This window comes from Pantherophis guttatus, chromosome 4 (assembly GCF_059756535.1).
Source record: "Pantherophis guttatus breed Tessera chromosome 4, ASM5975653v1, whole genome shotgun sequence".
Taxonomy (NCBI): Eukaryota; Metazoa; Chordata; class Lepidosauria; order Squamata; family Colubridae; genus Pantherophis; species Pantherophis guttatus.
Genome location: NC_142066.1, coordinates 134,880,171 through 134,894,800, shown reverse-complemented (window position 1 = coordinate 134,894,800; position 14,630 = coordinate 134,880,171). Strand labels below are relative to the sequence as shown.

General features: G+C 38.5%; 1 protein-coding gene across 1 annotated transcript in view; it reads right to left on the bottom strand.

The window, feature by feature from the left end:
* ITGA8 (integrin subunit alpha 8) overlaps nt 1–14,630 on the bottom strand; it is a 119,612-nt gene that overhangs the window by 85,422 nt on the left and 19,560 nt on the right. Inside the window, exon 3 of the mRNA XM_034402551.3 lies at nt 5,245–5,345. Coding sequence (XP_034258442.2) covers nt 5,245–5,345 — 101 coding nt within the window. The remainder of the gene's footprint in view (nt 1–5,244; nt 5,346–14,630) is intronic.

Below are 14,630 nucleotides of genomic sequence, written 5' to 3'. Positions count from 1 at the left end.
GATTGACTGGACTCTCAGCAAGATTTATATTTCCACATATGCTGCTCTTTTTCTTGCTCTGTTCTATCCTTCAATCATGTTTAGGAGCAACTTTCCTTCAGTTAACTGAGTTAACTGAGATGATCTCTCCTAAATTCTCATTTGTTACCGTGTTTCCCCGAAAATAAGACCCTGTCTTATATTTTTTTGAACCCTGTAATAAGCGCTTGGCCTTATTTTCAGGAAGGTCTTATTATTTTGGGGCATGTGGAACAAGACAGGGCTCCTCTTGCCATCTTACCTGATTTCCAGCTCTGTCTCCCTAACCCTAACCAGAGGAAATGGCAGGGACTGGCTGCGCATGCATTTAAATATTTTTAGGGAGGGCTTATTTTCGGGGAAGGCTTATTTTAGCGCATGTGGTCAAAAGCCTGATTGGACTTATTATCAGGGGATGTCTTATTTTTGGGGAAACAGGGTAGTTGAAGTAATCTGAATAGTTATAATTTTAAAAAAACTTAGGCAAAAACTTAGAGGTAGAGTTGAAAAAATAAATTGCTTGAACCCCAAAGAATTGTTCTAATCTATATGTACTCACTCACTAAATTTATATCCCATCTTTATCCTGGAGTTCACGAAGTATACAACTTGCCCTTGTGGAACTTTCCCTATGGACTAAAACCAAACTACAAAATACTGGTACAGGTAGTCCTCAACTTATGACTGTTACTTAATGAACTTAATAATTCAAAATTATTAGAAGCCGCCACAGAGCTACTTATCCACTTTCAGAATTATGACAACCACACATGTCCCTGCAATCACATGATTATATTTTTGGAACTTGGCAACCAGTTCACTTTTAGCATGTTTGCAGCATCCTGTGATCACATAACCACAGTCTGTGAAGCTTTTTTTTATTGGTTTCTGGTATTTATTTCTGGTTTCCTACAAAAAATACCCAAAGAAGAAAATAGATTCACTTAACAACTGTGGTGTTAATTTATGACTGAGATGCTTATTTAACAATTGAGATATTTCTTAAATGGCTGTCCTAAACAATGCCATTACTTAGAATCCTGTCAAGTGATATCTCGATTTATGACAACAAAGACTTATTAACTTAATTCCAAACTGAATTGTGATTGTTAAATTCAGTACTACCTATAATACTGTTGTAAAATGTTACAGTGCCACTCTCCAAGGTCATATGAGGGCCTTGGCAACTAGATCACATTTATAATTTATTGAAGTGTCCCATGGTCATATGACTGCAATTTGGGACATTTCTCCCAGTTTCTAGCAAAAATACCCATTCCAGACAAAAGTTTGCACTTATGATCATGGGATTCACTTAATTACTGCCATTAAAGTGGTCGTGTGGCTGCATTGTATAGAAAATATAGTGAGCTTTCCTAATTGCCTGTCTGTTTATCTATCTATCTAGCTAAGTGGCTAATAAATATTGAAATAAATAAGTGAAATAAATAAATAAGTGAAATAAATATTGAAATAAAAGATAATGAAATATCCTTTTATGCTCAAAAAATCTAATAAATATTACAGATCACTGATCAAGAGTGTTTACAAATGGCTATCTATTCATCTGGGGTTATCATTACCAGCAAATTTCTTCAGCAATCCCACTGCCTTTTTTTTTAGCTTTACTTTTTCCAATGAAGGGTGAATATTGCATTACAACTGGATATGTTGTCCAGTTAGGATTGCAAGTTTAAGCAATGTCCTTAAACTGTTACATATATTGGTGGGAAACCAGATTAACTAGGGGGTTTATTTCTTGGGTGTGAACGTGGGTATTTATGTTGAATACATGACACTGTGTTGAGATGAAAGCAGTAGAAAAGAGAGCTGGTTACCTCGTTGGAATGTCATTTATGGACCGGGCACCCTGTTGGTGGCTTGCAATTTTTCTTAAAGAGTTGGCTCTTATTTTGGGAATGATTCTGACCCTTTCTTTGGATATTTCATATTTAACTGTTTTATCTCATTTTACCATTTATTTCAATCGAGTTTGAGAATATTACACTGCAATTGATATAATTTTTGTTTCAAAAGGGAACAGATGGATACTTTTGATTATTGGCAATTAAAGACAAAGAAAATTAATACAGACAAAAAAGTGTTTAGAATATATTCTGCTGGTATAATGATACACAAAACATATATAACAAAAGCATCTTAAGTGTCCAGTTCTGACTCAAATCAGAAATTCTTACTACTCAGAAAAACAAGGCCCCTGTAATAATAACAACATCAACAAACTCTGCAAGTGATATACAACTAAGGGTAAACATATGAGCTTTATCTTATGCTTTGGAAGGAAATGCTCCTTTGACAGCTAGCAAAAATTATTTTATGATATTTTATGCATGCTTTGCTTTTGATACTCATTTTGTGTAAGAAAATCAATATTGCATTTCAAAAAGAGGAAGAATGGGAAGAAAAAAGGAAGGCATGCAAATAAAGGTAAATCAGTTTGGAATCCAAGAGCTGGGACTGCTTGAAGACTTGTGGGAATTTCCCATGCCAACAATCTCTGTAACAAGATAGGCCGATGTTTTATTCATCACCTGCTTTATGTCAAAGTCCTTTTCTAGGGTTAACCATTTGAGCAAACATTTCAAGCAAGGCATTTCCTTTAGATACACAATCTTATTTAGAAATAATTCAAACCATTTTGAAACAAATCCCCAAGACAACACTTTCTGTTTCATAATTGTTTGGCAAAATTAAGCATGACCAAATCCACGGTTCGAAACACAAAATGTTTTGTTGTCCTTTCTGAAGCTTTGCATTAAATCCTTCTACACTAGCTTCTAATATGAAATGTCTTGGTAAGGCATTCCTTCCTTTGGTAAGGAAACCATCACAACTAACCTACAACTTAATGAAACTGCTCAAAAGAAAACAGATTGTTATGGGGTTTCAGTTGGGGATTTCCATCGAAGCATGTAGAAGAAGCTACCAGAGGATTTATGAAAGAAACTTCAGATTTAGAGCCATAGCTCCATTGATTCTGCTATAGTAGAGCAATAGTTCTACAACTATGAGGAACATTCTCCAACTGAGGTAATCGTAAACCAGGATTTATTGGATTAGCCACAATAAATCATAATTTATTAATTGCAATGGCTAGATTCATACAACACATCTGTTGTTTTTTTTAAAGCTGCTTTCTAGACTCTCCAAGCTATCCCTATCATTTTACTAGTCAGACTACTTAGACCAGACTACAACACCCAGGCTGTTGACCAATACTGGTCCATGACCTGTTAGGAACCAGGCATGCAAGTAGCAGGAGAGTAAGCAAAATTTATCTGCACATGTGCAGGATGTAAGTTGCGCATGAAACCATCCCCCGTGGAAAAAATTTATTCCATGGAACCAGACCCTGGTACCAGAAAGGTTTTAATAATAATTAATAACAATTATTTATATATCTTGGATTCAGGATAAAATTTATTATTTCATTCAGATTTTAAACATCTGTCTGTATCCTCACTTGAAAGTTTTCTGAGAAAACTCTGTTTATATATCCCTTACTATCCACATTTAAAATATATTTTTTATTGCATTTTACTTTTTCTAGAAGAAGAATTCTATTTGGTTTTTCACTAGAGGCAGGTGACTATACTTTAGAAACTAGAGGGGAGGTGGGGCAAAGTACTCACTAGGGGCCAAAATTGTTTTAATTAATTTACATTCAAGGCCCAGTTTGGTGCAGTTTTTAAAACAACAGAAGAAAAACTGGGAGAATATGAGAAAACAATGGCAAACCACTTCCAAAAATATTGCCAAGAAAACTACAGTGGCCAGGAGTCAATGCTGACTTTAAAGCATAACATGTACACTCTCTTACACACAAAACTAAATTCAATTAAAGTAACTTAATGCAGATAATATATTACGCTCCTATACTGAATCATTTCTCCTTCTCGTGGAATTTAATGATTTTTCAGGGGTAGAGGGCGTGGGGGTGCAGGAAAAGCTCCAGATCGCTTGAAATAAAGAAAAATAAGCACATGTTTTTCCATCTCTTTCAAGAATAATTCCAAATCCAATACAAGGTGCATATATCAGAATAGTGGTATAAAGGTTTTATAAAGGCCTGACTGGAGATTGAAATAGGTTTGTGGAACAAGCAAAATAATAACAGATGCCAAAATCTCTGTCCATATTCCTGCTACGACACGAACTATGAATTAGGCTCTAATATTAGAAATTAAATTTCTGGAAGTCTTTTGAATGCTAACTTATTTTCAATATAGAATTTATTGAAACATGCTTTATTTTAGTTTGCCAAGTCTTCCATAAGCATGTTTACCACAGATATCACTCTGAAATAAATATTTATCAATTAACAACAATTTATTATCGAGCTGCATTTCATAGCACTTAGGTTAATACAAAACTACACTAGGATATTGATTAATTTAGAATATGGATGTAATGGAAAGTTGGAATAACCATGAGGAGGATTAACTGCAACTAAGATAATGGTCAGACAAAAGACTTTTGAATCTAAGGCAAAAGGCAATTTGAGAAAGTATCTGAAAACTGACTTTCCGCAATTCTTAAGAAGATAAAGTGTGTGTGAGAGAGAAACTTATATGTAATCTTATAATAAAAGGAATATTAGCATGGATAACTTTGGTTTTCTGGTATGGTCTACCTTGAAGACTGACAATAGATAAAACTTATTCTACGATATTCTTCAAAAATAAGGTTCATCATTAAAATCACTTACCGCACACACATACATATACAAAATATCTAGATTGATAATTACCTCCCTTTATTTATTTATAGTGCATTTATAGCCCATTACAATACATTAGATTGAATCTATATTGAGAACACACTCTCTAGTGTTGGAAACTCCTTTGGATATACACTATGGAGCAAGAAGGGGTATGCATAAAGTGTCTTTTTTTAAAACCAGGGGTGTCTTTATCCAGGATTAGGCAATAATTGTAAAAGACAGCTAAACAATCTTGGAAAAAAGATGTAATTCCTTTATGGAGTTGTAGACAAGTACATTTTACCTTCATATTTGAAGCACTAAGCCTAACCCTTATATTGACTATGTCAAGACACTTTGGTTAATCTAACAAAGGCCAATACAGTAATGAATTTGGAGTTGTCTTCTTTATGAATCAGCGTAACAATATTTTTAATAAACACATGTGCTTTGAATATACACAGTTCAAAAACAAATATCTAAAAAAAGATATAAAAACTTACTACAACTTTTTCTTTATGAGTTCTGATTGTTGCTCCAAACCATTGATTTGATTTAAATTCAAGAGGTTCTCTTGTACTATTAACTTTGATTTTCCTGTTGTCTGTAAAAGAAAGAAAAACACATTTACATTTACTTATGCTGTTTTGGAAGGAGAGAGGAAGGGAGCAGTGGTGGGTTTCAAAACTTTTCGCTACCGGTTTGGTGGGTGGGGCTAGGTGGGGCATATGACTGATTGGGTGTGGCCAACTTGACATCACTCATGCCCATGCCCATTCAATCACATGACCCCCATAGCCACGCCCACAGGAAAAGGTAGGAAAATTTTTGGAATTTCCACCTATCTACCCCTGCCCTCCCTTCGCCAGTCACCCCTGTTTTCCTTCCTTTAGCGGCCCCGGCCCTAGCCCCACTTCCTCCCCCACCACCGCCTCTTTGTTCGGGCTGCTTATCTTCCACAGTGGCTGGTCCAGAGTCTGGAAGGCAAGCTGACCAGAGTTTTCGGCAGCTCCCAGCCAGCCGCCACTGCTGGAAAGTGGCTGGCAAAGAAGCCTCCCAGTCTCTGCCTCTTTGATAGCCGCTTTGCGGCTGCGGCTGCTGGCTGCAGGCCACCGAAAAATACTGGAGGTCACGGAAAAAGCTGCTGCCGTTGCCACCATATTTTTTGCGTATCTTGAGTAAGCTTTAATCACATCTTACTCAATTAGAGCCTTTTGGGGTTTACAGCATTGACCTACAACCTAACAACTGGGATTGGATTTTTCACAACATCCTAACCAAAAAGATGGTTCTGTAGATACAAGCATAGATAATACTAATAAATATATATTGCTGAGAACATTAGCATTTTCTTCCAAAATTGATTAAAATCTAAAGACTTTCAGGATTCTGATTTCAATAATACATCCATATCATTTTCTTTTTCTTCATATCGAAGTAGTTTTGTCTCAGCTTCCTTCCAGGAAGTTTTTCAACTAGTCTACAGTACTGATATTCCTTGGAGGATTTTCATCAAATTTCTATTCTGCATAGTATCTCAGCTCAAATAAGATTAGCCAAGTTCTGCCACCTGTTGAGACAACGAGGAACTACTTTTTGTATCATTCATCCTTATTTTCTAAGTTTTAAACTCAGCCAAGGAAGGTGTTTGGGGATATATAGAGAAGCAACAGCTAAACAACAATTCAGATTTAAGTCTTTCAAACGTAAGAAAAGCCTCATAAGATCATAGGAACTCTGATATACCCAAGAAAATTCTATAAATTCATTTTTTCTTTGTGAGTACCAGCAGACCAATTTTTCCCACCAAAAAAGAGAATGAAGCTCAATTTACATTTTGCCAAGTTCTACATTATGGCATAGAAATACAAACTATATACTTCAATTCTCAAAGTCCACACGTAATCGAAACAACAATCAATTGCTACAATAAAAAATATGTGAACACTCCAGTATCATGAATTGATATCTCTGACCAATGAGATGTGCATTTTTAGTTTAGGTATACTACAATAATTTGGGAAATTGATGTAAAACAACAACAACAATAATAAACCCATGTAGGTAGGAGATTCAAGATGCTACTCAATTGTGCATATAAATAAATAAATATACTTTAATATTTTCCCTTCTTCGTTATGAAGTGAGATTACACATTCTTATTTGACCAGCAATAACTTCTCAAATTCTGTTGTCCGATTCTGGCTACTAGATATATTCATTTGGATCAGTATTACATGTATATCATACTACCATAAGAAACAGCTCTGCAACACTGCTTTATATACACGCCATATCTGTCATCATAAGAAAAACCATCTGTATAAAAACTCAGCCCAATTATAGTGTATTTCAGGTTGTAATAAAAAGCAGCCCTCTCTTCCTTTCACCCTCAGTCCTCTGAAGTAAACTGATTTCCCATATGTTCCTAAGCTGTGTTCCTTCTTCACTAGTCATCCTTAATGAACTTCTCTATTTATTCCCCCAAACAAAGGCATACTCCTGGCCTTTCTTATCAGGGTAGTTCTGCCTGGTTTCTGCTTCCTATCAAGGAGTTCTCCAGATCTACTCATTATTTCAGTTAAATCAAAACAAAAACCGTGAAAGCAGAAATTTGAAGTGTTTTTTTTCCCCAGTGTCAAAGTATATTATCAGCATTAGCAAAACTGCAGAGAATTTGGTTTGGTTTAATACATGTGCATTAAACACACAGTATATTTTAACTAAAAAGTTCAAAAATGGCAGTCACTGAACTAACTTGCTCCCCACTTCTGTCTCTCCCACAACCATGGCTCATGTTTACCATAGTAACATTCAGCATGACATGATTGCGTCCTTAAACAAAGGAAGTGCGCAGAAAAGAAAATGGATTGGAACTGGTATAAAACAAGTCACAAAATGAAGCTTCTATAAAGTTGGTACTGAAGGGAATTTCAATGTTGTTCACAACCCAAGAGCATGGAGGGAAGATACCAGTAGGTAGGTAGGTAAGAAGGAAGGTAGGTGGATAGGTGGGTAGGTAGGTAGGTAGGTAGGTAGGTAGGTAGGTAGGTAGATAGATAGATAGATAGATAGATAGATAGATAGATAGATAGATAGATAGATAGATAGATAGATAGATATAGATGAATGAATGAATGAATGAATGAATGAATGAATGAATGAATGATAGACAGACAGACAGACAGACGGACGGACAGACAGACAGAAAGACAGACAGAGTGTTTCCCCAAAAATAAGACCCTGTCTTATATTTTTTTGAACCCTGAAATAAGCCCTTGGCCTTATTGCCATGCGCTCAAAAGCCCAATTTGCTAAGCTCGACCTGGCACAGGCTTACCAGCAGTTGCCAGTCGATGACAGCACAGCCAAAGCACAGACCATTTTCACGCGCAGAGGTGCATTCAAGCGTCGCCAGCTACAATTTGGCATGAGCGTGGCACCAGGACTGTTCCAAAGTATAATGAAATGGCTATTACAGGGTATTCCTGGGGTAGTATCCTATTTTGACGATGTCCTGGTGTCTGCTGCTGACAAAGCAACATTATTTGACCGTTTGAGTGCAGTACCCACTAAATTTAGAGAAGCCGGACTTAAAGTCAAACACGAAAAATGTCAAATAGCAGAACCTAGGCTGGAATTCCTGGGCTACCTGATTGACAGGTCTGGGATACACCCCACTAAAAGCAAAGTCGCAGCAATTAAGGATGCGCCCACTCCCAAAATTAAAAAGGAATTGCAAGCATTCCTGGGATTGCTTAATTTTTATAGCATGTTCCTGGCACAGAAGGCAACCGTGGCGGAACCTTTGCACCGGCTGCTAGGAAAAAAGGCTTCCTGGATCTGGGGTCGCACTGAATCTGCCGCATTTGAAGCGATAAAAAGACTTTTGTCATCTGACAGTGTGCTAGTCCACTATAGCAAGATACTACCATTGGTGCTAACGTGTGATGCCTTCCCATTTGGGGTCGGGGCTGTCCTTAGCCACCGTCTGCCTAGTGGCAGTGAGACGCCATTGCCTATTACTGTAGGACCCTATCCTCGGCTGAACGAAACTACAGCCAGCTGGACAGAGAAGCGCTGGCTACAGTCGCTGGGGTCTGGAGGTTCCACGACTACCTGTACAGAAGAGACTTTGTGCTTGTCACCAATCATAAACCCCTTCTGGGTTTATTGGATGGAGACCACCCCATATCAACTATCTTGTCCCCCAGAATGACCAGGTGGACTATTTTTCTGGCAGCTTACAGCTACTGGCTGATTCACTGGTCTGGAAAATCCCTGGGTCACGCAGATGCTCTCAGCCGCTGCCTGCTTCCTACCCTGGTTGAAGACCCTGCCCCCATTTGCCCAGTTCTCCTTATTGAGGTCATTGCCACCAAGGCAATTACTGCAGCCAAAATGGCAAGATACTTGGCTAAAGATAAAGACTTAATGCAAATAATGAACTATGTATGGCAAGGGTGCCAGGTAGCCCACTTCAGGGTACTGTGCAACCATATTATGTACCCTGAAATGAATTATCTGTGTTGAAGGGTTGTCTGTTGTGGTGGGGGAGGGTTGTCATACCCCCCAGGTTAAGAAGTGCAGTGCTGGAAGTCTTACATATGGGTCATCCTGGAATAGTCAGGATGAAAGCCCTGGCTCAGAGTGGCCAAATATGGACTGGAAAATAGCGGAATGGGTCCCCACCTGCTCACCATGTCAGGAATCCAGACTGGCACCCTCCTCTATCCCGGCAAGGGAATGGGAAACCTCTAATGCACCATGTTCCCGGGTGCATGTTGACTTTGCGGGACCAGTAAAGGGCCAAACCTTCCTAATTGTGGTTGGTGCATTTTCTAAGTTGCTGGAGATATTCCTGATGTCTACAACCATGGCTGAAGCAATCATCTGGGTGCTCCGGAGTCTGTTCGCCATACACGGCCTCCCCGATGTTTTGATATTGGACAACGGGCCCAATTTACGGCCAACCAATTTGAACTCTTCCTGGCAGAGCACGGTATCAGACATGCCCTTGTTGCCCCCTTTCATCCGGCCAATAATGGGCAGGCTGAACAGATGGTAAGATCCGCAAAAGAGGCACTGTCCAGGGGATTGGGCCCAGGGGATTGGCAAGCATGAATCGATAAATTTCTCTTAGTGCAACATATTACCCCAAGCGCAACAACTAACAGGAGCCCTTCAGAACGCTTCATGGGAAGGAGAATCCGTTCACAATTAGACCGATTGCACCCAAATTATATAGCTGAAACACTTCCTGATTCAACAGGAAAAATCCAGTCATTTAACATTGGGGCCCGAGTAGACACTCAAAACTATGCTGGAGGTGCCCTCTGGATTCCAGTCACTATAGTAGAAATATCTGGTCCTCGCTCATACAAGATCGAACTGGAGGATGGTAGATTGTGGAAACGGCACTTGGACCAATTCCAAGGCTGCCTTGAAAGCTCACCGCTGCGACCACCAGAAATAGTTCAACCCGACAAGAGGCTGAGCCCTACAGACGCTAACCAATAAAATAAACAAATGTCTAACAATGACTCAACCACGCCTCATGACGAAATCCCGAAGATTCCATTGGCAAGTACTGCACCATCAACAAATCCAACAGCTCAGGCCGATACCCAGGAACCAACTGAATTGTGCAGGTCATCTAGGGCTCGACAAAGCCCCACCTACTTACATGACTATGTTTGTAAATGTATTTTTTGATTGGACTACGTTTTGTCCAGGAGGGGAGGGGTGTTGCATATTGAATAGGAGGAAGCATAGGCTTCACTCAGGTCCGCAAAACCGGTGGGAAAATACTCAAACCTCATTGGCTAACCTGTCTGATAGCTCCCTTTAAAAGGGCAAGCTGTCGGACGAGCTTTTAGCTGGTTTGTACCGATCTACTAATAAAGAGCTGTTGTTACTCTTGGAACTGTGTCCTGTCTCTTCCAGTGCCCGATTTAACAACATGTTAGGAAACATTGCTATAAGGAATTGGCAAGAAACAACTTTTCTGAACTCAGAAAAAAACATTCCAAGTGGATTCTCTTGAAATGAAACAAAACATCAAAAATGTGATTTGTAAAAATCCCCCTTGGTTATCCCCTCCCGCAAAAATCCCAGTTAGGCTGTAGAATAAGGAAAGTATCCACAGGCCTGAAACCAGTCCTTTTCTCTGAGGTACTTTGATTCTGAACTAACTCCTGACTGGAGATAAACAGCAACAGGAATAGGAGGTCCTTTCATTATAAGTAGGCCTTGTTTAGCAACCACAAGTGGTTAGTAATCACATTTCATTCATTAAGCAACATAATTAATAAGTGAAACCACAACTGTAGTTATGATCTTTCTTCAGCTTTCCTTTAATTTGCAGACTGAAAACAATTTTCACAAATTTGTTTTTTATCACCATAATAACTGTGAACCATTGCTAAATAAAGCAGCCACTAAACAAGGACTATCTGAACCATCAGTTTCCCACTTTTCCCCTGGGAGTATTAGGAGAATATTGAAGGGGAAATTCTCACTCCCAGCCCTGCTCTGGCTAAATACATAAAGGGAAAACAAACGAAAAACCTTTTGGAATCCATAGATCAGCCATGCTAGAAAGCCATTGGTCAACTCTACAATTTAAACAAAAATCAACTTTATTAAAGGTGTCAAAAAAGACAAGGTTGCACAAGATTACAAAACACACACACAAACCACACAATTCTAGCTACAGCCAAACAATTCAATTTCCAACCTTTCCTCTATCTCCAGAACTCGTTAACTTGCAGACCACCATTCCTCCCACCTACCACCATCAGCCCTGCACAAGCTCTTCCCACTCAAAACCGGACCTTTATTTTCCTCTATTGCTTCTCTGGGCTCAGATGACCCTTTTCGGCACAAAAGGCATCTTGAGCTTTAAAGACTACCCCCAGAGAACGGTAGTTTGTGCTGACTCTATCAGTCACTCAGATTGTAGAAAAATGGGCAGGAGTTGACCCAAAGGCAACAACAACTTCCAAGAAAGTTGAATTTCATTTTTTTTAAAAAAATATTAAAACAAATGTTCATAGAAGACAATGGGAATACAACTCTGCTAAAAGGGAGTTTGTTTATATATGAATTGCTATTAGTGGGGGGGGGACCTTGATTCTACCGAGAAACTCCTTTAATTAAATCCTAAAACGCTAAGCCAAAATATTAATAGGTCCACATTAATGATCTCTTTAACATTCCCTTTCATTGCCATTTATCGTAGCATGAAGATAACCAGATCCAGACAGCCAAGTACCACATTTTCTGAAAGTCACAACACGACATTTTCTGAAGATTTCCATTTCTTTTAAAAAAAAAAAAAAGGTTAGCCAATTTTTTCTATTGACATTATTACACTACCAACTTAATAAGATCAATAACATTTTTTTTTGTTTTACAGCCTTTCTGCCCAGCAGAAAAACTCAGCAAAAGAAACTTTGCTAATGCTTTGCTTGCACAGATGGAAGAAAGAAAGAAAAAAGCTTTGTATGCAAAGCTTAAAAGGGTATTTTGCCTTGATGAAGCTTCAAAGCATACCTTTAAAATGCTCAGATGAAATGAAGTGGCTCCCACTTTGAAACCTCAAAGTAGGGCAGCCATTTCCCCTCAGTCTGCCCATCGAGTGAGGCTTCTGTGTCTCGTTAAAGTGAAAATACCTCACTTGAAAAGATCACAGAGCATCCTTTCAAATAAACTGCATAAATATGAATATTAATCCATGACACAAGAGACGTCATGAAGAGAATGTATACATAAACCAAAGCTCAATAAACCAACCCAAACCAGCACAGAATTTCTGAATTTTTAGAAGCTCAACATCAATAGGAAATTAAAGCAGAAGAAACAAGCACAGCCTCCATTGCCATGAAGTTGTATCTACACCAAATCAGTAGCATTAGCAACAGTCACTTGTAAAATATTAATTATAGCAATACATACACCAAAATTTCTTCATTATTTAAAAAAAAAACATTAGTTTCATCTTCTCCTTAAGGAATATTTTATAATAAAAAGATTTTGGCAGCCATGCAATTATCTTCTTCTATCTGCGCATCTGCATCACAGGTGTTTTTCTTTCAGTACTCCATGCCCATTTCATCCAATTTAGTCTAGCCCCAAAGCAAGTGGGACATGACTCGATCCATCTGCTATATTGGCTAGGCTAGAAAAAGTAAACACACAGAGATACTTTATCTCCATTGCAGCATCCAGCATGGATGAAACTCAGAAAATAATATCACCCCAGATGGTCACTTTTTCTTTTGAATTGTAAGCAAAAGTCTTTAAAATGTTCCTATTGTTTTAAGTATGCACACTCAAAGTGTCTATTTCAAGGCTAAAACATTTTGCACATTGCCTCTCCCCCTATTCCTTCTAGCTCTGCTGTTCTTCCTCCCTCAGCTAGGCCTCTATTCCAACTGCAAAATGCCTAGCCATCACCGGAAGGTTTCCTGCTCTATTGTGTAATGCTGATCATTAGCCATGATAATTTAATACCAGGAATCATGTTTATGAAATGGGCAGTTATATACATTTGATAAATAAATCAATAAAACCCAAGCTAGATCTGGTAATTTAATGAGTTTCTATGTCATTGGAAACATAATCGGTTAACATCGTTTTCCCCATAACTTTCATAGTTCCCATAACGTTTGAATCCCTAGTACTGTGTAAGGGGGTGAGCTCCCGTTACTTGTCCCAGCTTCTGCCAATTTAACAGTTCGAAAGCACGTAAAAAATGCAAGTAGAAAAATAGGAATCCCCTTGGTGTGAAGGTAACAGCGTTCCGTGCGCCTTTGGCATTTAGTCATGCTGGCCACATGACCACGGAGACGTCTTTGGACAGCCCTGGCTCTTTGGCTTTGAAACAGAGATGAGCACCGCCCCCTAGAGTCGGGAACGACTAGCACATGTGCAAGGGGAATCTTTACCTTTATCTTTATGTCATCGGAATCTGCTAACATCATTTTCCCCATAACTACAGAGTTAGAAACAAGGATCAGTTCAGGAAACAGACTTTATGCATAAAGTTCAGTCTAATATCTCTAGTTTCAGGCTGTTTCATCTAGACTGCAAAAATCGAGGTGATCACCAGATGGCAGCAGAGAGGTAGAGCTTGCAAGATAATATTGCTGTCATTTGGTAGTCATCTGGTAGCTCTACTCTAACCAAAATGACCAATTGGAGGATTCTGAAAATCTGGAGAAATTCTGACAATCTGAAGAAAAAAAAACTCTCTGAGCTTAACTGCAGGTTTAAAACATCATGGTAAGCCAAGGTTTATTTATTGTGATTTATTTAATGAAATCATAGTTATCTGGGTTTGCACCAAATATACAAAATAACAATTCATAGTTATGAGACCACAATGGTCCAGTTCACAATCCAGTTCCAAATAAACCATTATGGGTGTTTGACCAAGTGAGCAAAATATAAAACATATAGTGTGATGCAAACTCCTCCCCCTTTGTAGTTGGATGACAATGATGACAGAAGTAAATAGGTGATGGAGCTTATGTTGTGATGCCAAGAGCACACATTTAGTTATTTTGATCATTAAAACTGCATATCTGAAAAATTGTGCATTTAACTATACTAGTTAAATCCGAAAGTACAAGTTTACACACGGATCACAGGGAGTTAACTTACTTAACAATCGTAATTGGGACTGACAACTTCATAGCTAAATGTCACAGTCATAGACCAGACATTATGTGAGCAAGATCTGTGATTTTATTGTTGTTTTTTCCACTGCTTGTTGTAAGTTAGTTGGGCAATGTGCAAATGGTGATAATCAGGCTGCAGGACATTACAACTCTTATAAAGGAGCCCTGGTAGCGCAGCAGACTAAAGCACTATTATTAACATC